General features: G+C 43.4%; 1 protein-coding gene and 1 non-coding gene across 10 annotated transcripts in view; both read left to right on the top strand.

Annotated features, from left to right (window-relative positions):
- SLC44A3 (solute carrier family 44 member 3) overlaps nucleotides 1–27282 on the top strand; it is a 112411-nt gene that overhangs the window by 61460 nt on the left and 23669 nt on the right. For 6 of the 9 annotated variants that reach the window (XR_005361189.1, XM_038541281.1, XM_038541282.1 and 3 more), the window contains one exon: nucleotides 1456–1542. Coding sequence is in view for 8 of the 9 variants with exons in the window: in XM_038541281.1 (XP_038397209.1) it covers nucleotides 1456–1542 (87 nt within the window). In the remaining variant the exon portion in view is untranslated. Of the gene's footprint in view, nucleotides 1–1455; nucleotides 1543–19415; nucleotides 19460–27282 lie in introns of all 9 variants that reach the window. The other 3 variants (XM_038541284.1, XM_038541283.1, XM_038541279.1) reach the window with 3 other exon arrangements.
- LOC119872390 lies at nucleotides 26889–26992 on the top strand. Its single transcript, XR_005361483.1, has one exon. It is a non-coding gene; the product is annotated as a U6 spliceosomal RNA (small nuclear RNA).

Genomic DNA, 27282 nt, shown 5'->3' with positions numbered 1-27282 from the left:
TAGATTTATTACTATATTTTAAATTGTTTGAAAGATTGCATTGTAGATACTAATTATGTACCCATATTATAAAAGAATCAAAGTTTGACTTTTTGAGAAATAAATTCTATAGTGACATTTTTCAGGGCTAAATTTCAAGTGGTAAAAAAATATATGTATTTTGGTGACTCAGAGGCATTCCAATTCTAAGCCAAATCTAGTTCTTCTTGGCTCCTGCACTTTGCAAATTGATCCTTCAATTTCAAGAAGGATTTTTTGTAAAGCAGGCAGGTTTTTTTATTTTTAATATATTCAGTATATGCATTAGCAATAGGTAATCACAAATTAATGAGCAGTAGGAGACCTTGCCATCCTTCTAGAACTAGGCACTTAAAACTCTGGACCAGAGGCCTTTCATAAATCTAAAAGAAAAGTCGGTGGGTTGGTCTCTCTGGTAGAGGTCTAAAGGGTTATTTATCACTCATTAGATCCCAAAAGAATCAAGGGGCCAAAGTCCCCTTTAGTGATCTCACTACTAAAGAAATGTGTCCTTCCATTAAAAAGACATGATTTTCCTCGGCAATACGGCCTCACACTGTGTCTACAATTTAAACACTTCTCATGGCCACTGTGTGATCTTTCCTACATGCAATGGCTCATTGACAACCACGGCCAGGCTGAAAAGTATCCAGATAAAGTTTTATCCAATTGAGTTAACATAAGGACAAGAAAATGTCCATATAAGGCTGAGTTACTCCTGGGGTCCTCAGGGAGAACTATTTCAGGATTGTTTACAGGATTTTGTTTTTTTAAACTCTGGGCAGTGAGTGGGACACATTCAACCCTCCTCTAAGAGTTTCATTAAATTCTTCACTCTTGAGCTATGCATATGTCCAAATCATCTTTCAAAGGACTAATTTGTCCCTTGAAATTTAGCCCTGAATATCTCAGTATGGGATTTTTTTTTTTTTTTTTTGCAAAAAATGTTAAACTTGATTCCTTTTTTTCTATGGGCACATAATTAGTATCTACAAGGCATTATTTGTTTTACAGTCTTTGGGATATGCATCTTTCATGAATACAAACTGGTTTGGAAAAGCAAAGTTTATAATTGATGACACTTAGGGGAAGATGGAAAAGAATTTTTTTTTTTTTTTTTTTAGCTAGAACCAGAGAGCCTAGTCTACCTTTGCTAGTGAATATGGACTAGACATTTCCCCTTCTGCTGAGGCCAACAGCAATCATAACAAGGTAAGCCCACAGGAGACAAACTTTCCTCATCAGTGATAATAATGGTAATAATTAGTAGCAGCAGGTGCAGATAGAAGGACCTCGCCCCCACTGAGGGAGAAGTGCTGCTCTGCTTCCCCAGGTGGATAAATCTCCCACTAGAAACGTAGTGTGTCTGCAGAAACTACCTGCTTCCTTTCTTCTCATGTTTCTGACTCTGTTCGTTTGGTTCTGATCCTGCCCCAGCAGCATGGTGCATGGTCCAGGTGCATGTTCAGATGCTGCTTCTGCTGTTTCTGGTGTCTCGACAAATGCCTGCGCCAACTCACCCAGGTACGTCTCCTACCACGGTCCCCGCGGACACACAGAGGGGCGCTCCAGTGGACTCCATCTCTTAGGTCAGGGGTTGGCTGATTTCTCTGTGAAAGGCCAGACTGTATGAATGTTTTAGGCTTTTTTCAATCTCAGTTGTAACAACTCTATCGTGGTAGTAGGAAGGCGGCCACAGGCAAAATGCAAATGAATGGGCACAACTGCTTTCCAAAAACCTTTATTTATGGACACTGAAATGTGAATTCATATAATTTTCACCTGTCAAGAAATGTTATTCTTCTTTTGATTTTTTTTTCAGCAGCTTAAAAATGTGAAAGTTATTCTTAGCTTTGACCAGAGGATAGCAGGCTATCTGATGGATCTGGCCTCTGGGTTGGAGGTTATATAGGTCATTAAGGCCATTCTTCTAATTCTGAAAGAAATGTGTTTTCCCTCTCAGAAATAAAAAGGGGAGGAGTCTTTAGAAATTCCAGCATAATGAGTATGTGTCAACTGAGAGCTAATTGTCAATGTCTTCCTCAAGAACTATAATTTTCCTGAAATGGGAGAAGAATTGCCTCTCTGATTTTTCTGTATTTCACCAGCTTTTCCCTTTCAAGCTATAAATAGTCCTTTAAAAATCAGAAAAATTATATACTGCCATTGTTTGAATTTCAGATTTTTTCCTCGAGTCTTTCAAACTGATGGACACTTAAATACATGTTACGTTTTTCTGTAGATAATTTAGGAAATTAATAGCCCTTAGTCAAATTTACACAAAGCAGTATTTTTCTAAGCCAGCAAGCTGTTTTAGAATTTAGAAATCCACAGAAATCTCACTTAGCAGAGTATTTCTTATTATTGCCCTTCTTCCTAATAAATATACCAGCCGAAGTAAAGGGACTAAGTAGACCATCCATGTTTAATGTCTTATGATAAGTGGTATTAAGAATCCCTTTCATTATTCGGGGGAAAGTGTAGTTTTACAGTATAAAGCTCTATTTTTAGTTCCTAAAATTCTTGGAGTTCATTTTAGAGTGTATTTCATTTTCATTCCGTTTGCATTAAGCCAGCATGTGTAAAGCACAGTAAAATACCATAGCACCTTTCAGAATGCTGAGTGGTATCCCAAGTGAAACCAAACCCTATGAATGCCTTGTCATGGATGTGATAGGCCGGCTTCTCTCTTCCTAGAACTGTGTGCACATATCCAGACACCAACTTACTCTTCAAAGATTTTGAGACCCATTACAAAAAAAGAATAACAGTGATAAAATATATATGAAAATCAAGGCTAAGAAACATATAGATCAACTCCACAGGGTCCCATAAGGCCATGAAGTTGATTTGCCATCCGCTCTCACTAAATATGTAAATTCACCTTCTTTCTGTCTCCTTCGTTCATGGAAACCCAGGGGCTCCTTGTAGACGCTGCAGGAACCACTACTTCAGGAGAGGAGGGTGGGTGGCGAGGTGAGCAGGGGGTGGGGAGGCGGAAGCGTGGCCTCTGGCCCCCTACCTCTACCACCTTACCCTGCCTTCCGAACAGAGCGGTTACACTCTGATCTGGGCTAGGAGTGGGAATCCCCCCAAGGTTTCATTTGAAGACAAATTTGCTGTTTATGCTTGTTTATGTTTATGCTATGTTTATGTTTATGTTTATGTTATGCTTGTTTATGTTAAACATAAAACATACGTTTATGCTTGTTTCCTCTGCCTTGTTATCCTAAGGGACATATTTTCTGCATTCTGAAATTTCACCACCTCATGTTAACCCAGTACCTTTCCCTTGGGAGTTCATAGTGTTTCCAAGATCATAAGGAGCATGGTTTTAGCCACACCTTAATTACCATTACACAGGCAAGGGACCCTATAACAGATGTACAATGAGAGCAATTTTCCCTGAATCGCAACAAGGCTCAGCTAGCCTGGATCCCGTGCGTGGTCCGTCAGTGTTGCAAAAGGGGCTTGCTCGGTCTTTCAGGTTCTGATCAGGGTGCTACTGCAGAAGGCCCCAGCCTAAACCAGCTGTCAGAGCATCTTCCACTTGGGGGCTCCTCCAGGACCAGGCAGTACCAGCTAACATTGGGCACTGCTGGGAGACCTGAGGGTTAGGGCAAGGGAGGAAGAGGGGGAAGCATGAAGAAGGAAAAAAAGAGTTGATGTGAATACTAATAGGGAGGAAACAGCCCTCTCTAGTCCAAATCAACTAGTGGAAAGCAGAGTGAAATAAAGATTTTAAGAATAAAGATAAATTATTCTATAATGGTGGTCAAAGCTGTTGTTGGTCTCATTTGGCAGAAGACAAAGGGAAGGGAGCCTCAAGTGAGAAGGAATTTAGATTAGCCTTTTGAAAAATCTCCTGGCACTGGGGGAAGATTTCTCTGGAAATCTGATTTAAAAGAGGCAGGCAAGGCCTATTTTATTGGCCTTGTTTGGTGCAATCGGAGCTGGGAAATGATAAAAGAGAACGGGGCCCATTTGTTACCATCAGAACCCAGATGCTCTTATTTACTTAACATCAAGGAGCTGGTTGTGTTTCCGCACTGCTGCTTAAAAGCCCGAGCCACCTACCCCAGCCCTGGGAGGGTGGCAGGTGGCAGTTGCCCTGTTTTATAGGCACCCCGCCTAAGGCTGTGCAGTGATTCACTTGCAGACTGGGAGACCAAACCCCGCGTGTCCTCATTTCTCATTGCTTGTCTCTACGTCATAAATACCAAATATGTGTATACCTGGAAAAAAATGATCTGGGTACATGTCACACATTTATTTATCCAACAACTACTGTGTTGATTATGCTGTATTCGAACCATTTGAGCCCGGGCATGAAAGAAAAGGGGACTATGGTGACAGAGCCAAGACACAGCAAGGCCAGGCCTTCAAGGAGCTGACAAGCTAGTTTGGGGAACGAGGTGGGGGGGGCAGGAGGAGGCATTCGCAGGAGACATTATAAAACGGTGCAGAGAGGCGCATTCTCAGGGCAGGAATGGGGACTGCAGGAGCTCAGGAAGGGGAACCTTGGTACTTAGGAGAGGTTTCATGGAAGACATCGCGTATGTCATAGAGCATAGAGCACCCACTGGAGGTCACGGCAGCAGTAGCCATGGGCTTTCAGCGCTCGCTGTGCAGCCAACCACATGCTGAGCATTTTCCCTGCCTTTGTATCAGTTGTTCATCTTCCCCACAGCCCTCTGAGATAGTATCTCCAATTTACCGATGAGGCTTGAGAGGCCACTAGGATTTAATAAATCGATATCTGTTTTGCCTCCAAGCCCCAAGGCCGTAACCAGTCAAGGGATAAACTAGGGGAGAAGGAGTCACAAGAACTGTCTGTAGCTCTCGGGCGCCTGGCCAAGCCTGGGTCCAAACCCATCAGCTCGCTGACAGCTGAGCAAAGCTTTTATGGGGCAGAGTTTTGTGGAGGAGGACGAGAAAGGTGTAGGGGCACTGAAAAGGGTGAAGGATGAATCATGCAATTATAGATTCAGAAAAGACTTGTCAGGGGCTCAGGACCCACCCTGTCCCTCAGGCAAGTCAGTGTCGAAGTTTCTAGGAGGCTGGGCTGGCTGTTCTCAGACATCTTCAGTGAAGAAGATCCTTCCTGTAGCCTCCCCCTCCCTCCCAGCACTTTTCGGGAGTCTGACTGAGAAGTTCCCCTCCTGGGCTCTGCAGGCTCACCCAATGGCAGGAACGGCCCAGCTCTTATTTCTTACAGGGTCCACACAGTTCCTCGTGGAAATACCTCCCTAAGCGCACATCTCTCGTCCTTCGATGACACAGATGCCTATCCTAACTATGATGTTCGTTTTAGATCAGTGTTCCTCTAAATTTGAAACCCACTGGTGAGCCACAAGACTCTTTCCAATGGTTCCAAACTGACCTGAACATTCTAGAATGTTCTTTCTTCAATTCTTGTAGGCAAAAAGCAGAATTGTATGGGTTTTCATTTTTGCATACAACAGAGAGCTATTAACCAATCAGTCAAGTACGTAGCATGTTCCTAAAGCTTCCTAAAATGTGCTACTTATGAACTAAAATTGGTGTTTTACTTCGTTTCCTGAGGACTCAAATTCATTACTTGGTCAAGACGTCAGGCTGCCGAGGCTAGGCCTGGCGACCATGCAAAGCTTGTGAATGTGCTCACACACAGTTGGGATTAGCAAACTGGGGAAAGAACACTTTGCTGTGGGTGTACCACCAGAGCTGTCTGGGGTTGGCTTTTTTGTTCAATTGCAGTTATTTTTGTCTTAATTAGCATTTTACTTCCGTTGACTATTTGGCTCCTGTTTAATTCATTGTCTCTCTATCATGTTGAGCATTGCATTCCTCTTCAATCCTTCGTTCTTGCAGCAGAAGTAGGAATGGGCTTGGGAAGAGAGCTGTGGCCTGAGGGCAAACCATTTGAGAACGACTATTTCCACTCCAGTCCCCTGGGAAGAGCTCCTAGGTGAGGCAGGCAGTTGGCTTCTGCCTACTTTGTGGCCCTGGGGTGAATCCTTCCACCTTCCTGGGCTTCTGCAGAATGAGAATGTAGCTTTCTGACTCTTGTGGTGCCCAGCCGAAGGGTGGGCCACGCGGTGGTCACACTGCCGCATCGTAGAGCGGGCAAAGTGTGAACTGTGTGTCTCTCAGGTTCCAAATGACAAGCTGTTTTTTTCACATCATACTTCTTATCCATGCTGAAGACTTGCCCTGGGATCACAAAGAGCCACAAGCGATGGTTTACGTTGCCCAGATCTCCAGCCTCTGAATTCTGTGGGTACACTGAGCATGTGAGGGGCCATCTAGCTGCATCCCCTCACAGCGGCTCCCCCAGTATTGCTGTCACACAGTGATAGGAGCAAACACATAAAATGATTGGTGACCAGATGCTGGTGAGACGCCAGTCACCTCAGTCAGCTTCGTGGGTAGAGAGCCCTGTAACATCTGGCAGCTTCATGTCCCATGCACCTCTGCTGCATGCCCTGGTCAGCCACTTGAGGAGAAGACAAGACGACTCATGTCTACCTTCATGTGGGCCATAAAGCTACCAGCCTACTGTCCTTTGGCATCTGTTGGGTATGTGACACTAAGTTGATCAGAAATGCCCATGGCTTCCTGTCTTCTTGACAGATAGACAGGTCAGAAAGGCCCCAGATGATGTTGTCTAGTCCAGCACAGAGAAAAACTCACTGCTGCTTGAAAAACACATGCATCCCTCCCCTCTCTACTTTGTGGCCCACTCCTACAACCCACACAGCCTGCCACATCCTTTTTTTCAGTGCACATAATGTTGGTCTCTGTCTTCCAAGCCTTTGTGGCAGGCCTGATTTTGTAATATCTGAAAGCCTTCTCTCCCCACTGCAGGCTTTCCTTGCAGTTAGCTCAGTTTCAATGATCCTCTTTCTCATAGTCCCGTCAATAGCAAAGGCACTCAGTGACCTGTCTCTGTCAGGTTTTGGTTCATCCCAAGCCAACTGGCAGATCTCCAGTGACGACTCCTCTCTCCCCAGGGCAGCACGTACAAATCAGGAGGAGAAAAAAAAAGGAATGGATATTGTGCAACTTCTCTCACTAGATTATGAAAATGATGCAAAGTTTCTTAAGAGGATACGGTGCTTTCGGTAGCTGACGTCACCATGATAGGTGGCCTCCTCACAGAATGTCCAGGAGGCCATTCTCTCAATGACAGCAGTGGCTCTGGATCCTGCCACTCCCCAGCTATTCTGGGGGCAGCCAGCTGATGGGGAGGGCCTTGGAGAGGTGTGCCCAAGTGTGCATGTTTTAGGAAAAAGCTAACATGTGTGTCAATATGATAGTTTGCATTAAGGCCCATTTATAGACGATGGTAATCCTCACAGCCCAGCTGTTTGGTGGCAAATGCTACTACCCTGGCTTTAGATAGAAAGGAATTGAGACACCTATTTGTCAGGGGACCCAGACTGTCTGCAGGCAAACTAACTGTAGCCTCAGGTTTCCTGGCACGTGGCTCTGAACCTGCTGTGCTTCGGGCCATGGCTTTATGTGCCTTCTTGGGAGCAGCCTCTCTGGAGCCCAGCTCCCACCTGCTGTGGGCGTATTACAAGGGTCAGGGCTCAGGAGGGTGAGGCCCTAAAGCCATCTTCCCCATGTGGGCTCTAGAAGCCTCTCCTCCTTTTGGGGTGAGGCCCATTGAACAGCTGCCATCTTAAGATGGTTGGACTCTGACGTCCTTCCTGACTTGAAATGTTTCTGCCCTCTCAGAGAGGCAATTAATGTCTGTTGAGTGAATGACTGTGTCACCATGGGGAAGGGAGGGTAAGTTGTGCATGCAGCCCTTAGCTAATCAGAAAACCCTCCTGAGAGGCAACCGAGTATTAGGCGTTAGTTACTCTGACTGTCCATGGCATGTAACTCCTGAAGACAGGAATACCTCCATTTACTGGGCACTTGCATGTGCCAAGCACCGTGCTAGCTACATGTATTGACCATCTTCATCCTCGCAAATAGTCCTGTGAGCATGCTATGATTATTATCCTTCTTTTCTTTTCTTTTCTTTTCTTTTCTTTTCTTTTCTTTTCTTTTCTTTTCTTTTCTTTTCTTTTCTCTAAGATGATGTACTTAGATTCAGAGAAGTTAAGTAACAGCCTGCTCTGGGGCAGGAGGAAAGTAACAGAGCTAAATGTTGAAGTTTTGCAGATCTAATAAATCATTCCTTTTCCCTTGTGCAAGTTCTGAACAACCAAGAGACACAAGAGTCAAACAGATAAAGATTAAACCTTGAGGGGCACTTTCGTGGTTCAGTAGGTGGAACATGTGACTCTTGATCTCAGAATTGTGAGTTTGAGCCCCATGTTAGGTGTAGAGATTAGTTAAAAATGAAGTCTTTTAAAAAATGTGTTAAGGGTTGCCTGGGTGGCTTAGTCAGTTGAGCATCCGATTCTTGGTTTGGGCTGTCTTGATCTCAGGGTCCTGGGATTGAGCCTCATGTCAGGCTCTATGCTCAGCTTGGAGTCTGCTTGTCCCTCTCCTCCTCTGCCTCTCCCCCTGCTCACACACACAAACTCTCTTTCTCTCTCAAATAAATAAAAAAATCTATATATTTTTTAAATGAAAATTAAAAATTTTAAAATGTGTTAAAACATTTTTAAAACCACCTTGAGTGCCTAGGGAATGTGTCAGAAAATGCATTGTAGGAACAGCTTATTAATGTCTCATTCCTGAAACAGAGAGCCCAGCTCACCTTCTCCCAGGACCAGCCAACAGTATAGACCTGCCTTTGGGGTCTCTCCTGCAAGCTTACCACCAAGATGCTGAGAAGGTGCACTCTTAGTGATAGGAGGCTACCAAAGAGAATGACAAAGGGCTGAGCCAGCCTGAGCTCTGCTGCTCCCCCAACATTCACCAGTCCCTTAAGTCATATTCCCCTCTCTGGGAGCAAATGAGAATTGTTACCCTAAAGGAGGTCCCTGGCCATGGAGACACAAATAGAGGTACCCGACACCAGGATTCAAACCCAGGTCTTCCTCAGTCCACTAGGGCACTCCTTCTGTAGGGTAGGAACTCAGACCCTGAAACTGTAGAGATCATGGGGCACCCTTCCCTCATTACAGCAGAATCTGGGGTCCAGAAGGCTTGAAAGTCTCAACCAGGGTCACGCAGTGGGCAGTGCTTTTTCTCCTCTACTCTACCTTGTGTTCTTCTCTCCCTCTGCCCTCACAAGCATCACTGAGACACTGGAGACAGACAAATACACCACATTACATGATGTGAGCTGCCCTGGCTTAGCTTTTAAACACAACTATAGGGATATCTATCCCGTTCCTTACACAACATGGAAGTCAGTTTCATGCTTCTAGGGCAAAAGGCTGGGGAACATTTAGATCCTGGGAAGGATGGGATCTCCCCTCTTATTAATGGTTCTGAGCCCTCAGCTTCCTTCTCCAAGATTTTTCTCTTCTTCTTACACTTTAGCTCTCCCTTTTTTCTGAAAGACCTTTATCCACCTCGTTTTCTTAAGATTTATTAATTTATTTGTGAGGGAGAGAGAGCGTGTACTTGTGAGCAGGGGGAGAGGCAGAGGGGGCAGAGGGAGACAAGCAGACTCGCCACTCAGCAGGGAGCCTGATACAGGTCTCAGTTCCGGGACCCTGAGATCATGACCCGAGCTGAAATCAAGAGTTGATCACTTAACCAGCTGAGCCACCCAGGTGCCCAAACATTTATCCACATCTTATGAGAACTCCTTCTTCCTCCCCTCTCCCCTCTCCTTGGATCTGGACCATATACCCATTTCCTAGTAGTTTGATAAAGTGGGAAGAAGGCAGACAGGTCTGAGCTTGAATTATAGCTCTCCCACTTACTGTGTGACATTGGACAAACCCCATATTTAAAGCAAAATTCTTAAACCCACCTCCTAGGCAGTGAGAAGGCCAACTAAGTCAGTACACAGATTATAGCATGCTGTCTGGCTCAGCATATGTTCTGTAAGTGTTAGTTTCTTTTGTGAGGGGAAAGAGAGGGTTTAGTGACTTTCATTTATTCATTCATTCATTCACCAAATATTGGAAATCTGCCATGTGCCAGACAACTTGGGTACAGCACCACCTATCTCCTAGGATTATTAGAGATAATTAATAGGTAATGTTTGCAAAACTGTTAGTTTCATGCCTGGCATGTAGAGGTATGTACTGAATAAATGAAGTTCATTTTCATGATCACCAGCCCACCAAGTGATGGGCTCTGATTCTTTCCTATGCACTTAGAGTAGTGCAGAGCTTCTGGGGTTATTCACAAAGGCTGCTCAGTTAGAAGTGTATCAGCATCCATAGGGAAGTCCCGAAATATACCTTTCTCTTCCCAGGACCATTGCATTAATGACTTGTTCGGAGTGGTTGAATTGCTAAGAGTGGCCCAGGCTTCCCCCTCATGAAGGGTGATAGTGAGGGAAAGTCAGCATTCCAATCCAAACCCATGGCCAGCAGATAAGAAATGATGTGGCCTGAGGTTGAAAAACACACCTTGCACAGCAATCCATTCGGCCCCTTCTCTTCTGCATCTAGCACTCATTTTCTTCTTCACTCCCATTTTTCAGCAGTCCCGGGCCATTGTGTCATTGCCTGTCAAGGGCAATTAGGACTTTTTCCGGCCATACTGGTTCATAGGTCATCTGTTGCAAGAAATCATCACTTGCTTTACTATACGACGGTGTTCACAAGCCTGAGCATCCTGTACAAGATGAAGCAACCCCTAAAGCTCTTTGGGCCTTCTCACCGTGGCATGCTCTAGCGACCCTGCAAGTATTCTGAGGGAGGTTGCATGTGTTTTTAACTCTGGTCTATAGAAAGTACTTTTGAGGTTAGCAAAATCCAATTTCCTCACAAATAAGGAAGCAGGTAACACACGAAAACACCGCTCTGGTGAACAGTATTCGATGTGGGGCTGTGGCAGCTGCAGAGGAACTCCTGTGTCCTTCCCATCTGCTCATGTCTGCTGTGGGCACCATGCTGGTCGGGCCACTGAGGCTGGACCCGCCATCATCTGGGATTCCCAGCTGGGGTGGGAGCCGGGTTGGGGAGGTGGTTCAGAATAAAAGGAACTTTCACAGCTCAAGTGCTCAGCAGTACCCTAAGTGCTTGAGAAATGTAAGCGTTATTTAACCCGTCCCCCCAGAGGTGATGGGGATTAAGGAGCGCACTTGTGATGAACGCTGGCCATTGTATAGCAGTGTTGAATCAGTGTATTGTACACCCCAAACCAATGATACACTGCATGTTAACTGGAGTTTAAGTAAAAACTTTAAAAATTGTAAAGATTATATATAGATTAGCTTCAACATTTCCCAAATTCATTTAGTGTGGGAAATGAAATTAAACCATTAAGTAGCTCGTATCCCAAATCCAATCTTCCCGTGATGGAAAGCAGGTTTCCTGATGTCATTTTTCTCCATCTGGGACTGCCCCTGGAATAGTTACTGTCAGAGGACTCAGAATGCCCACCTCTGAACCCATGCCTTCCCCTCCTCTCTTCCATTCCTTTCTAAGCAAGACAGTGACAGGGAGGACAATCCTGTACTATCATCCTCCAGTTGTCCTTGTTCTAGAGATTCAGACTGGTTAGGAGGAAGAAGTGATTATTGCCCGGGGACTAAAGGATGCCTTCATAGAGAAAAATCTGAAAGGTGTGAGTCCCAGTGGTTGAGGAAATAAAAGCCACTTCAGTGCCCCAGTGACTAATTCACATTCTGCTGCAAGCTGGAATCTGACGGTGCTCTGGCTACTGGCCTCTGCCTATCATCTTTGATTGACTCCCACATGGGTGTGACTCTCAGTCACACACTCAGATGTGCAGGAAATACTGTATCATGTGTCTTAACCTAACTTCTGATCTTGAGCTCTCATTACACTGGATTGGCAGTAAATATCAGCTGGTATTCTTGGGCTCTCCCAGCATGGGCTTATAGGAAATTTCAGGTATCCCCAAGCATTAGTACACATGAGTTGTCCTTGAGACATTCCCCTTTTCTGTCCATAGATCCCATCTTCAGGCTTTACTTGGGAAGCAGGCATCTTTTGCAAGGCCCCTCACAGTCTTGTCTGCCTGGCTATGCAGTGGTTAGTTAACCAATCCTCCCACTTTGTCTGGAATGCTCTGGTTTTAGCACTGAAAGCCCTATGTCTCTGGAGCCCCTTTCCCCCTGGCAAATCAGACCCTAGGAGTGGGCACTTCCCTTCAGAGTCTTGCCATTTCTCCACGCTCTGCTAAAAAAAGAGAGAGAGAGAGAGAGAGGAGAGAGAGAGAGACCTGGACTCCTGGTCAGGCTTACAGATCTCTTTTCCCTCCTTTCAGCCCAGGGAAGTCTCCTTTTCTAATCTAGGGTTGGAAGAAATACTGCACTCTGAGACATTTCGTTCAAACTGAGAATCCTCTTCCTTCACCTTCTCCATTGATAGGTAAGAGCTTAAAGAGCTTAAAATTTTGGAAAGCAAAAGCTAATAAGAGTTGCAGACTGGGTGTCTTCGTGCCCCCACCCCTCAAGAGCCTCCTAACCTCACCTAAGGGAATGAGCACAGAGCCTGAGTGGGGCATGTGATGAAGAGGAAAAGGAGAAAGTACACGGGAAAAAGAAACAGAGGTCAAGAGAACAGAGGAAGCCATCACACATATACTTGGGGTAGCTGGACACTCCTTCCTTTTAAAAAAAATTATTTATTTATTCATGAGAGACACAGAGACATGGGCAGAGGGAGAAGCAGCCTCTCTTTCGGGGAGGCGGATGTGGGACTGGATCCCAGGACCCCAGGATCATGGCCTGAGCTGAAGGCAGATGCTCAACCACTGAGCCACCCAGGTGTCCCCCCCACACCCCCAGACACTCCTTCCATTCGCAGTCCCATCTCAAGAGATGACTGAGAAGCAGGGGCTGTGAAAACTAGCAAAAGAAGCAATTCAGGGAATTTAGTTCAATTTGTTTCCTGATCTAGGTGGGGCTAGGCAGTTCCTAAGAGTCTTGGCAAGCGGATCCAGGCTTTGACACTTCTTCAAGTGGGTTCATCTTCCCCCTCCTTTCGCCTTTTACAGAATGCCTCAGTTGGCGTCAGGGCGGGGCAGGGAGGAGCATTTGCTAGACTTGCATTCATTTGGGCTATGAGACAGCTGAGGCCAGATGCCTTGGTCAGGATGTCAGGACGCAGCGCAGTGGGGGCGGGGAAGGGCGCCCTGCGCCTGTCTGCCAGGCCCACGTCCCGCCTCCATCAAGGTGGCAACCCAGAAACTTGGTGAGGTCCCAAGAACAGCGGGCTACTGACCTGGCTGGGTGCCCTGTCCCCAGCCCTAACCTTGTCCGTGGATGGAAGGATGATGGAAGAGGAGGCCCTGAACTTTCTCAGCACCAGCCCTGGCTTCTGCTAAGATGTAGAAGGGAGGGACTAAAGGAAACAGAAATACAAGCTTGCAAGAGCTACCCGTTCTCACTAGGACTGTGCCTCCACCACCTTGACCAACTTCCAGGGAAACTGATTTCCGAGAAGTGCCCTTGGACGGAGGAGGCTAAAGGGGCAGGTCGGATAGTCTTCTGAAGCTTCAGGAAGAAAGGATCTGTTATTATAGTGTCTTTCAGCAAATGCATTTCGCTTATGAGTTTTTTGCTGCAAACCGGACCAGGTTATGGTACAAACAACAATCGTTCTCTGCAACCAGTGACCTTTCCGTCGACGACCTGGCCCTCTGTCAGCAGGCCTTTCTCATACAGGTCAGGCTTTGCCTCACCAGCCCTGTGTCCCCCAAAAACGTGTTCAGGGAGGGACAGACATGTGACTTAAAACTATCTCCCAAAACCACAGGGTATATGAAAACATGTACACTTGCCCATTTCCGTGCTCCATCTCCTCTTGACAGCTCCACAGTCCTGAGCTTCAGATCAGAGAAGTGTGACATTTTCTTATGGTGCTAAAGAACCCGCCTCCTAAAGTCTATAAATAACAGCCATCTCTTGTGCTTTTACAGTACGCAGGGCACCCCCTAAACATTTGACATACACAGCCTGGGTTTATCCTCTCGGGAATGCTGTGTATCAGGTCGTATTTCCCCGTTTGTACAAGCGAGGAAACAGGCCCAGCGCTTCCCGAGGGGGGTAAGCTCCATCGGACTGCAAATCGGGGGCCTTAGTGGCTTCACTGTGCTGTCTGGAGTTTCTTGTCAAAGAGAAGGGTGAGGGGGACAGGAAACCCGTGGTCTTCACTAACCCGGGACGGCCCATCTATTTAATCTTCTATCTGATAAAGCCTGAAGTCAAAACAACAGAGCAGGCATTTCCCATGTCACAGATGTGCAAGCTCCATCCGGCCCCCTGGAAGATCAAGGCTCCCTTCTGCCTGGGTCAGTCCCTGCACTGACGGTGCACAGGTCAATGAGCTGAATGGATGCGAGAGCCCCCTGCGATGGTGAAGGGTGTCTTGGACCAAGGCAGCACTTCCTTCACAGCCCTGCATCCTGCACGTCATTCTTACTCTAACTGTGGTTCTGGTGGGTTTTCATGGCAGGGTGCAGTGCCTTGGTCACACACCAAATGGACAGGTCAGGCTCAGCAAGATGCAGTTGCCTGGTTTGGCTTTTTCTGGATTTCTGTAGAAGGGGCGCTGGCCATGAACACCTAATCCATGTTCCATTTTTGTCACCTTTGCCTGGTCACCTAGCATGTTGAGATTTCCTTTTCCTCATCGGTAAAATGAGAGGATTTTCCTGGGTGATGTGGGGAGGGGGGTGCCTTTTAATCCTAACTTTCTGCCAAAAGAACAAATGTACCGATCGAGTGACTTTGGGTTTTGTATGAAGAAATATTATTTGGAAAGCATTCTTGGGTTTGCCAAAAGCATCTTTCATCATTCAACAAATATCAGCTTCACAGAGAGAGCAGGGGGCTCTGTGAGAGCGTCTTGGCTGAAGGAACACGGTTTGCAGCAGAGGGATCATGAGGGACCCCGCAGACACTGTGAGGTGCCGGTTAATAATGAAACTCACTAAAATCAGGAGGTGGGACAAAGTGTGAAGGGGACTCTCACTTTCTCTAACCTCCTCCTGCTTTTTTCCTTAGTTTTTAGAAATTACTCACTAGGGAGACAAAATTGCCTTTAAGTCTCTATCTTAATTCTTTTTTTTCTGAAAAATTATTACTGAAGTCGGGTTGGCACACAGTATTACATTAGTTTCGAGGGTGCAACGTAGTGATTTAACAACTGTATGTTATGCTTTGCTTCACCACAGCGTGACTCCCATCTGTCCCCATACAACACTGATGCAATAAATACCGTTGGCTCTATTCCCTATGCTGTGCCCTACAGCCCCCGACCTATTTACTCCCTAACTGGAAGTCTGTATCTCCCACTCCTCCTCAGCCGTGTTACCTCCCTCTCCCTCTGGCAACCACCAGTTGTCTGTATTTGGGGGTCTGTTTCTGCTTTTTGTTTGTTTTGTTTTTTAGATTCCGTGTGTAAGTGAAATCATACGTATTCGTCTTTCTCTGATTTATTTCACTTAGCATAATACCCTCTAGGTCCATCCATGTTGTTATAAGGGGCAAGACCTGATGATTTTTGATAGCTGGGTAATAATCTCCTTTATCCATTGGTGGACACTTGGATTGCTTCCATATCTTGGCACTTATAAATAATGCTGCAATAAACATAGGGGTGCATATATCTTTTTTAATTAGTGAGGTTTTTAAAAGATTTTTTATTTATTTGAGAGACACAGCACAAGTAGGGGAGGAAGGTGGCAGAGGAAGAGGGAGGGGTAGACTCCCCACTGAGCGGGGAGCTCGATGCGGGACTGGATCCCATGACTCCAGCACCATGACCTGAGCTTTAAAGGCAGATGCTTAACCTACTGAGCACCCAGGAGCCCCTAATGCTTTCATTTTCTTTAGAAAAATAAATACCTACTCGTGCAATTATTGGATAATGACATTACTATTTTTAATTTGGGGGGGAACCTCTATACTGATTTCCACAGCAGCTGCAGCAGTTTATATTCCCACCAAGAGCACACAAGTGTTCCTTTTTCTTCACATCCTTGCCAATGCTTGTTTCTTGTCTTTGATCCCTGCCATTCTGACAGGTGTGAGGTGAGACCTCATTGTGGTTTTGACTTGCATTTCCTTGGTGATGAGTGATGCAGAGCATCTTTTCATGCATCTGTTGGCCATCTGTATGTCTTTGGGAAAATGTCTATTCAGGTCCTCTGATCATTTTTTAATTGAATGATTTGATATTTTAGTGTTGAGTTGTAAAAGTTCTTTAGTATTTTGGATACTAACCCTCTATTAGATATGTCATTTGCAAAAATCTTCCATTCAGTAAGTTCCCTTTTTTGTTGTTGTTGATTATTTCCTTTACTGTACAAAAGCTTTTTATTTTGGTGTAATCCCAATAGTTTATGTTTGCTTTTGCTTCCCTTGCTTCAGGAGATATATCTAGAAACACGTTGCTAAGGCCAATGTCAAAGAGATTACTGCCTATGTTTTCTGCTAGGAATTTTATGGTTTTATGTCTCACATATAGGTCTTTAATCCATTTTATTTTATTTTTGTGTATGATGTAAGCAAGTGGTTCAGTTTCATTCTTTTGTATTTAGCTCTCTAGTTTTCCCAGCATCATTTATTGAAGAGACTGTCTTTTCCCCCAATTAAATTTTCTTGCCTCATTTGTTGTCGATTAATTGACCATATAAGTGTGGGTTATGTCTGGGCTCTCTATTCCATTGTCTGTTTTTGTGCTAGTACCATACTGATTTGATTATTTTAGTTTTGTAGTATATCTTGAATGCTAAAATTGTGATACCTCCAGCTTTGTCCTTTCTCAAGATTGCTTTAGCTCTTTGGGATCTTTTGTGGTTCCATAAACATTTTTGTATAATTTGTCTTAGTTCTGTGAAAAATACTTTTCCTTATGGAAATATCAATAGTATTTTCTCCAGTTTTTTCTTATAATTGATTTCTAATTTCATAGTGTTGTGGTTCAAAAAGATGTATGATATGATTTCAGTCTTCTTAAATCTGTTGAGACTGGTTTGGTGGTCTAATGTGTACACTTGATTATGTATTCTGTTGGTTTTGAATAGAATGTTCATTGTTTCCTTAAGGATTTTCTGCCTGGAAATTTATCCATCAATGTAGGTGTGTGTTAAAGTCTCTACTGTTATTTTACTAATGTCAGTTTCTCCTTTTATGTCTATTAATATCTGCTTTGTGTATCTAGGTGTTCTTACATTGAGTACATACATAGATATTCACAACTTTTAATTCCTCTTGTTGGATTGATCCCTTTATCATTATCTAATACCCTTTTTTTATCTAGTGTTACAATCTTTGTTTTAAAGTCTGTTTTATCTGATACAAGTATTGCTATTTTTTCCCCCTCACTTCCATGTGCATGGAGTATCTTTATCCTTTCACTTTGAGTCTGTATTTATCTTTAGGTCTGAAGGGAGTTTATTCTAGGCAGCATATAGATGGGTCTTAGTTTTTAATCCATTGTGTCACCCTGTGTCTTTTGATTGGAACATTTAGACCATTTATATGTAAAGTTATTATGGATAGATGTGTACTTATTGTCATTGTTAATTGACTTCTAGTTGTTCTCGTAGTTGTTCTCTGGTTCTTTTTCTCCTGCCCTCTTTCTTTGTAATTGGTGACTTTTGTTACTGTTATGTTTGGCTTTCTTTTACTTTATTTTGTGTGTATCTATTATAGGGTTTTGTGGTCACCACGTGGTTCATATTATAACATCCTAAGTATAAGGCAGTCTATATTAAACTAATGGTCACTTAAGTTCACACATATTCTAAAATAACTTCTTCTTTACCCTCTCTAATCTTTTATATATATATGTTGTTATATTTTACATCTTTTTATTTTGAGTCCCCTTAGCTAATTTTTTAGATATAATTGAGTTTACTACTTTTGTCTTTTACCCTTCATATTAACTTTATAAGTAATTATTTTACTGCCTTTACTGTATGTTTGCTTTTACCAGTGAAATTTTTTCCTTTCATAACTTTCTGCTTACTATGGTCTTTCATTCTCCACTTAAAGAAGTTACTTTAATGCTTCTTGTCAGACCAGTTTTGTGGTGATGAACTCACTTAACTTTTCTTTGTCTCAGAAACTCTCAATTTCTCCTTCAATTCTGAATGATAACCTTGCAGGGTAGAGTATTCTTGATTGTACGTTTTTCCCTTTCAGCACTTTGAATATACCATGCCACTTTCTTCTGGCTAGCAAGGTTTCTGTTGAAAAATCAATTGATAGTCTTATGAGGTCTCCCTTTGTATGTTACTAGTTGCTTCTCTTTTGCTGCTTTTAAAATTCTCTCTTTATCCTTAATCTTTGAGAATAAATTATGCATCATGGTGTGGATCTTGTTGGGTACATCTTGTTGGGCACTCTCTGTACTTCCTGAACTTGGATGTTTGTTTCTTTCCTCAGATTAGGAAAGCGTTCAGCCATTATTTCTTCAAATAAATTTTGTTGTTGTTGTTATTTTGTTTAAGGAGGGCTGGAAGGGCAGAGGGGAAAGGAAAGAGAGAATCTTAAGTAGGTTCCATGTCCAGTGTGGAGACCAGCATGGGACTCAATGTCACAACCCTGAGATCACGACCTGAGCCGAAATCAAGAGTTGGACACTTACCAACTGAGCCACCCAGGTGCCCTTCAAATAAGTTTTGTTTTGTTCTGTTTTTTTACCCTTTCTCTCTCTTCTCCTTCTAGAACCCCTGTAATGTTTGTTTACTTGATGCTATTGAAGACATCCCTTGACCTATCCTCATTTTTAATTTTTTTTTAAGATCTTATTTATTTATTCATGAGAGACACACAGAGAGAGGCAGGGACACAGGCGGAGGGAGAAGCAGGCTCCATGCAGGAAGCCTGATGTGGGACTCGATTCCCAGACCTGGGATCACGCCCTGGGCTGAAGGCAGATCCTCAACCACTGAGCCACCCAGGCACCCTATCCTCATTTTTTAAATGTTTTTTTTTCTTTTTGCTGTTCAGCTTGGGTGTTTTCCACTACCCTGTCTTCCAGGTCACTGACCATTCTTTCTGCATCTTCTAGTCTCTGTTGATACCCTCTATTGTGTTTTTTGTTTCAATTATTGTATTCTTCAACTCTGATTGGGTTTTTTTTTTAAGATTTTATTTATTTATTCATGATAGTCACACACACACACAGAGAGATAGGCAGAGACATAGGCAGAGAGAGAAGCAGGCTCCATACAGGGAGCCCGATGTGGGATTCGATCCCAGGGTCTCCAGGATCGCGCCCTGGGCCAAAGGCAGGTGCTAAACCGCTGCACCACCCAGGGATCCCTGATTGGTTCTTTTTTATATTTTTCATCTCTTTGTTCAAGTTTTTACTGAGTTTTTCTACTCTTCTCTCCAGGCTGGTGAGCATCTCTATGACCATTACCTTGAACTCTTTATCAGGTAAATTGCTTATTTCCATTTCATTTAGTTCTTTTTCTGAGGTTTTGTCTTTTTCTTTCGTTTGGAGCATATTCCTCTCTCTCCTCATTTTGCTTGACATTCTTGTTTTTCTGAATTAGACAGAAGAGTTACTTCTAAGCTTGAAGGAATGCTCTTGTGTATGGTCATCCCCTGGGGTCATCCTCCTCATCTTTCACCAACCATGCTGCCTAATTTGAGACATGGTGTTAAAAAAAAAAAAGCAATCTCTTAACATTTTTAATAATGATTTTAGAAATAATTTGCTAATTTGTGAAGATAGATTTGCCTGAAATTCAAATATTCCTTCACTTTCAGTTTAGTTTCACTTTTTTCTGTTAAGGTCAAATTAACACTAGCATTTATATTTAAAATAACATATAGAGGGATGCATAGTTGGGTCAGTTGGTGGAACATGCAACCCTTGATCTCAGGGTTACGAGTTTGAGCCCCAAATTGGATGTAGGAATTAGTTTAAAATCTTTAAAAATAAATAAAACAACTTATAGAGTATGTTTCATTTTATAACTTATGCTTGTCCATCCATTCTTCCCTCTGCCTGCTATATTTGCAGAGAAATGCTGGGGTATGATCCACATGATGTTAGGAAATTATTATCTCCTAGGAGTGAGATCAGAATGATTTCTTTGCTTTTTTCTTTGTTTCTTTCTATGTTCTTGATTTTCTTATACTGGGCATAATATTAATAAAGCCATTATTCTAAAAATGAGCAAAAAGGGGAAAAAAGAGGGAAGCAAACCATAGGAGACTCTAAACTATAGAGAGCAAACCAAGGGTTGTTGGAGGGAAGATGATTGGGAGGATGGGTTAAATGGGTGATGGGCAATAAGGAAGGCCCTTGTGAAGAGCACTGGGTGTTACATGTAAGTGATGAATCACTAAATTCTACTCCTGAAATCAATATTACACACTGCATGCTAGCTAACTAGAACTTAAATAAAAAATTGGGGGAAAATATCAAATAAAATTTTAAAAAGCAAACAAGACTGCAATGCCATGGCTTTATAGGCAGCAGCAGATCTCATGAAAGGCACATTCCTTCTTCCATCCACCTCCCACCTGGCCCCAACCCTGGAGGGACTGGCAAATTTCCCTGACTCACCCTCTCATTGGACTTTTGCAACTAGTGACTAGTGAACTCCTGAACAGCTCTGAAGGGTGAATGCAAGGTCCTGGAAGGCCCAGGGGCTGTTTGTATATGCTTCACTGGGCATGTGTTTATGATAAAAACAGAGCTCAAGATGAAACTGGCTTGGGGTGGTTCCTGCAATTTTTACTGCAATCCAAAGAAAGGATGCTTAGATGTATGGGGATGTATCTGGGCTCAGATTTCACTGTATGTCCTTTAGTTTTGAGGGAAGCAGGAATACCAGGGTTATTTATTCATCATCCTGTTTCTCAAGTTTGTTTTCATAGTTCTTGTTGTATCTTTCAGTTAATAAATATCAGGACTTTATTAGGAAGGCATTCCAGAAATAAAGCTGGCTATTCATGGCATGGTTTTTGGCACAGGCCTTCCTGCCTATATGGAGGGAAACTCTGTTTACCTTTTTGAAGAGTCAATAGAACCTCAGGTTCACAGTTTGTCCACCAAAAGAAGGAACCACTTCAGTTTAGGGGGAGGACAAACAGCTGCCCTTAGCTAATGAAGGACACAGGGCTGAACTGTGCTGGCTTCAGTTTTAACTGAAGGAGCCAAAATGTTCTTTCTGTGTCAGAGGTGCGATTAATGTCCTTGGACAATTCTCAAAGTAAATTACAGAGATAATCCAGCTTTTCTGTTGCTTAAAACTATACTTACGTCTTTTTCATTTTTCTTCAGTGATTAGAATTTTCTGTAAAATGGGAACAATAATACCCCCAGTGATAATTTCCCTGAACTGTGATAAGAAACAGATGAGATTATATAAGAGGAGGGTGCCTGGTCCACTACAAAAAAGAGGGCATGCATAAAGCATCTTTGGTACAGAACTTTTGAGCAGGCAGGCACATTTTACAAGCTGTGGGATTGGACAACCGAGAAGTGACATTCCTCAGTGGAGGCCACATAGCCAGGTGTGGAGGCAACGTGCTTGGAACCCCACCTCTTCCTGCTGGGCCATCCTGCCATATCCTTAGCCCTTTTTCATGACACATGTCATGAGAACACCACTTTAGTATTTTGAACCTTTTAGGAGGAGAAGCACAGAGCACAGCTCCAAGTAGATGTTTTCCTGCAGATGGCCTGAATGAGTCAGAGACCTACTTCTTGTAAGTGATGCAACGCAGGTTGTATATGTGCACCCAGGGGCGTGCGACCTTACTAACTTCTCTGTACTTCCCTTACCTCACCAGCTTATCATCCGGTTGGGGGTTGCAGAGGATTGAGTGAACGCATTCAGGGAGATATAGAATAAGAATAGGGCAGCAGGGGATCCCTGGGTGGCTCAGCCGTTTAGCACCTGCCTTTGGCCCAGGGTGTGATCCTGGAGTCCTGGGATCGAGCCCCACGTCAGGCTCCCTACATGGAGCCTGCTTCTCCCTCTCCTGTGTCTCTGCCTCTCTCTCTCTCTATGTTTGTGTCGCTCATGAATAAATTAACAAAATCTTTAAAAAAAAGGGGGGGGAGGGCATGGCACGTAGTGTGTGCTCCATGAATGCTTGCCATTATTCTTTATTATCGTTAATTTACACATAGAAGCTTCACACTTGCCTACAGATGGGGAAAAGAAAGGAAGAAGAAAAAAGAGAAGAAAAAAGAGAAAGGCTACGAAACAAATTCAGATGAAGACTACTGTGAACCACCCTAGGACATGTCGCTAAGGCATGTCCTGAAGTGGGGTGGAGGGAAGCAGAGTACCTGGAAAGAGTACTTACAAGTATTACAATTCCTAATACTCTTATTTGCTCCCCAGAGAAGGGCTCATTTTCTTTGGGCCTGACCCCTGGCTTATGACTGCTAATGGCAGCCACGTGCTCAGTGGATGGATGACTGTACCACATTTATGCATAACTTATGCAGGGCCCTCTAGGCATGATGGAGGTGCTTGGGGCTCCCCAAATGCATAGGTGAGAGGAGGTACAGGCTTTGTAGTTAAACAGGAGACAGTGATGAGGGGAGATATGCCCTGAGAGAGCACAGGGCAGCCTGGGAATGCTTCTAGAAGCACGGGCTGAAAATGACATGAATCCTGAAACTTCCAGTCTGCCCCCTTGCTCCACAGCAGGGCATTTCAGGCCCACCGAGGTCTGGCTCACAGCTCCACTTGGCCCATATCCTACCACACTCCTCTTCTGGGCCCTTTGGTCTCATTCACAGCCTCCTGCTGCTGCCTCAGCCACCCACCCCCAACCCTACAGGGACCAGCCAGCTTCAGGGATCAGCCACCTGCCACTTCTCCGAAGTCTTCCTCACCACTCCCCTTCCCACACTCCTTCCTTCCCATCACCCCCAGCCTGTGCTCCTCCTCCATGTTGCTTTCACGTCTGTGCATGAGTCACAGCTCACTGTTCACCAGTCCTCACCACCAGGCAGGCCCTTCCTTGTTTGTGTCCTTTCCCCCTCCCTCCCCTTCTGCTTGTGACAGTCCATGAAAGGAAAACTAATCAAACCATACCTCGAGGAGGGAGTCTTCAACCTCAGGCCAGGGAATGAGAATGGAGATAAAATATTGAGGCGCTACCACTGTCAAGTTGGGAATCTTTCACTTCCATTTGGTTTCCAGACATGGAAATATCCACTTGTTTGGGGACACTATTGAAACATGCCCACCCCACTCAATATTTCTGGTAATAAATTAAATTTATTTAATAAATAAATTTAAATTTATTCTGGTAATAAATTAAGAGGCTGAAACCACTACCTCTTTTCTTGCTTCAAGATTAGCTTTCAGGACCTCCTGACTAACTTTCACAACCAACACAATGTGTTACCCACTCACTATATGCAGTCCTTTCCCCCTGCTGTTAGGGTCTGCAAATTAGCTTAGCATGTTCACCTCGAGTTCGGTCAGCCCAGACGAATGCTCCAAGCAAGAATTTACCACACTGAACATTTAGAGCAATCCATCTCCCGGCTGCCTGACAAGGAAGCAGCTTCTATTGAGAATAAGTATAAATTAGCTAATGCTGAAACTGCAGAAATTTTCAATCCATATCCTGTGTCTCCAGTGATACTTCCCTCCTCCAGCTATTCATTCCGACATTAATTCTAGGTCTCTCTGTTGCACTCAGGGTTGAACCTTGTGGTAAAATACTAGTGGTGTAGTAACTGCAGGAAGGCATATATAATTTCCCCGTCAGAGTGGTTTTAAGGGCCCTCTTTCAGTGGGCATGATACATTAGAGAAAAGATAAATGGTTATGGGCCCCAAAAAATCTGCAGAGTCAACACATGTGTGAGAAATTACCATTTTAACCTTTAATCATTTTAGCCAAGAAGCAAGCTCTATTTTTATTGCTTATGAACAGTAGTGCTGAATTGGCCATGAAGCACTGATTGGCAGGAAAAGGCCTTGCAAAAACTGGATTCCCCCGTATAAGTTGGGAAGTACACTAAGAAGCCCAGTTTAAAGGTGGGAAGTGGGTGGCAGGTTGGGGACAGAGCCTGAAAGCAAAGAAAGCCACTGAGTAGCTCAGGGTTGAGCTGCTGTAAAGAAAGACCATGCTGGGTCCCTGGAATGTGGTCTGAGAAGCAAGTCCCGCCCTTCCTGGATCTCTGAGAGTGCAAGGGATCAAAGCCTACAGATAAAGAAACCATGGGTCCTTTCCACACCTCCTCAGTGCTGAGAGTGGCCTGTGTTTCCCAGCTGTAAATGAGGTCATCCTTGCTGAGGCCTGGATGATAATAGGTCCCTGGTTTACTACATGTTTTCTGTGTGCCACGCGCTTTGCTAACTGCTTTATAGGGAATATGTTCTTTAATCCTCCAACTCCCCCTTGCAGTACGTGCTATAACTCACTTTATGAATGAGGAAATTGAAGTCGGAAAGTGGTAAAACCCATTTGCCCAAGACTGACAGCCAGTTTGGTGGTAAAAGCGGGATTTGAACCCAGAGACTGGCTATGGAGCCTGTGCTTATCTTCACTACCACACTTTTCAATAGCATTGCTTTTCAATAGCGTTTGTGAAAAATGATAGTGTAATGTCCAGAAAGTTAGAATGAAAAAAAGTCGCTCAGATTACCAGGGAATCTGGAGAAATGCCCTTGATCCTGGTCTCTATAAAAGAATGATAATGCTATTCTTTACCCAACCTACAAATGTATTATCAGGATAATGAATTGGTCATCAGGGCTCTTAGAATCTTAGATGATTGAGGATGTTTAGTTAAATAATGAGCAAATCAGTTTTCATATCCCTACTCAAGACTGAAGTCCCCAAACTGGGGTCACCTCTCTTCAACAACCAGTTTGGGGTTTTAAAAGTAAAATTCACATGCATTCCATCTAAGTCAGAAGCCAGAAATTCTTTGTTGAATACCATGAAGGCATTTCTGCAGGGAATTCATCTGACATCTGACAGGATATCCCCTGTCAAGCAAGTAGGGTACCCTGTGGGGGGAGCTGGGTACCCAGCTTTTGTCTTTGAGAACCAAACTTTGCTCTCTAGTTGGCCTTGGTGAAGAGGGAGTTTGGTAAATCAGTTCTACCCCTTTTTCTCCGTTTCCTCCATCACTTTCTTGGATTAAGACCTGCAGCACTGGGAGGTGGGTTAACTGCAATAGACTCCAAAATGGTTTCCTTACAATGCTTTTGAGCAGGTATAGGAAAGGATTAATTTGTAGATCATGAGATAAAAAACTGTCATCCTTTTCCTAAGCAGAAAGAAATGACAAAACTCAAGAAGGTAGCATTATAGTCTATTTTTTCCCCCGGGAAGTTATAAATTCTGTGCTGTAAACTGCAGTGCAAATAGCATTTTTATAGATGTCAAGAGAAATATAAGAAATAGATGGTTTAAAAAAAAAGAAATCGATAGTTTTGAAATTATATACTCGTAAAAAGAAGATATTTTGGAAAAATGATCCAAGAAATCCTCTCTCATGAACATAAACATACACAAATACATACACGTGTTCCTTTTTGACTTTGTCATCCCATTTCTGGAAATTTATCTTTAAGAAATTATCCAAAAACCAGAAATTAAGATGTCTATTGCATAGTTGTTTTTTTTTTTTTTTAAGATTTATTTATTTTAGAGAGAGTGTGTGTTAGTCGGGGGAGACACAGAGGGGGAGAGAGAATCTCAAGCGGATGCCACACTGAGTGCGGAGCCCTGATGCAGGGCTGGATCCTACAGACCGTGAGATCATGACCTGAGCCAAAATCGAGAGTTGGATGCTTAACCCACTGTGCCACCTGCATAGTTTTTATATAGCAAAATATTTGAAATAGTCTATGTGCTACTGACACACCTGATAGAATATGTATTTATTAAAATTAAAAGTATAAAACCATCAAGCAACATGAAAATGCTTATTTTATATAAAGGAAAAAAGCCAAGTATATAATAATGACACTGTGCCACTTAAACTATATATTTTTTCATTTCTAGAATTTCTATTTAGTTTGCTTTTGACTTTGCCTCTTCACTTCTTTTTTTTTTTAATTTTATTCATTTATTGGAGAGAGATAGTGAGAGAGAAATCACGAGCAGTGGGGGATGGATAGAGAGAGAAGCCGACTCCCCAGTGACCAGGGAGCCCAATGTGGGGCTCAATCCCAGGAGCCAGGGATCATGACCTGAGCCAAAGGCAGACCCTTAACCGACTGAGCCACCCAGGAGCCCCTGCCTCTTCACTTTTCATACCAAGCTGTTCATTCTTATGGTCACTATTCTTTCCATTGTCTTAGCATCTTTATTTTTTTTTAAGATTTTATTTTTAAGTAATCTCTACACCTAATGCGGGGCTCAAACTTACAACCCTAAGCCAGCCTTCATTGTCCTAGCATTTAAACATACTTTCTTGAATATTTTATTTCAGATTGTTCTCAGGGTACAGATTCTCTTTTTTGTTGTGACGTTCTTTTCCTTGGGCCATCTGACGTTTTCTTACGAGCATTACTTCATTGTCTTCAAGTGTGGTTGTCTGTGGGACTCCCCCACTCCCAGGGTTACGAGGATGTGATTTTGCCTTGCCCTTGCCCAGACTCTAGTAATTTCAGTGGCCCCAGGCATATTGTGTATTTCTGTACCACTTTTCTGGGATGGTTGATTGAGTCTGAATTTGTGCCACGACGAGTTCAGTTCCTCAGCAAGGCCTGAATGTTGTTTCTTATCCTAAGGGGTTAAGTCCTGCCCATTGCGCCTGTGGATTCAGCTCTCATTAACTGCTAAGGTTAATGTTTGTAGCACCTGCACTTCCTTTCTCTCCCTTCAAACTCTGTTGTACATTAAAAAAAAATTTACTAGTGCTCGCTTTGGCAGCACATATACTAAAATTGGAATGATACAGAGATTAGCATGGCCCTCGCACAAGGATGATGTGCAAATTCGTGAAGCATTCCATATTAAAAAAAAAAAAAAGTTTACTCTTCACCTATCATTTCTATGTGTTTGTAGTGGGATGTCCCATCTACCACAATGACCAGAAATACTTGGTTATTTTTTCCATTTACTGCAACTATATGAAAATGTATGTGTACATAACCAGAGACTGGAAGGGGACTTTGCAAATGAAAAGATTTTTATGGGTAGAGATGGTGGGTGTAACCATTTTTCTTTATTTTGCAAATATTCTGTATTGTCATTTTATTATCTCTAAAACAATATAAGGATCCTCATTTTTTTTTCCACCATTGTCTT

The sequence above is a fragment of the Canis lupus genome, chromosome 6, assembly GCF_011100685.1.
Source record: "Canis lupus familiaris isolate Mischka breed German Shepherd chromosome 6, alternate assembly UU_Cfam_GSD_1.0, whole genome shotgun sequence".
In the NCBI taxonomy this organism is placed as follows: domain Eukaryota; kingdom Metazoa; phylum Chordata; class Mammalia; order Carnivora; family Canidae; genus Canis; species Canis lupus.
The sequence above is the reverse complement of the archived record's forward strand: the minus strand, read 5'-3'. Positions and strand labels throughout refer to the sequence as shown.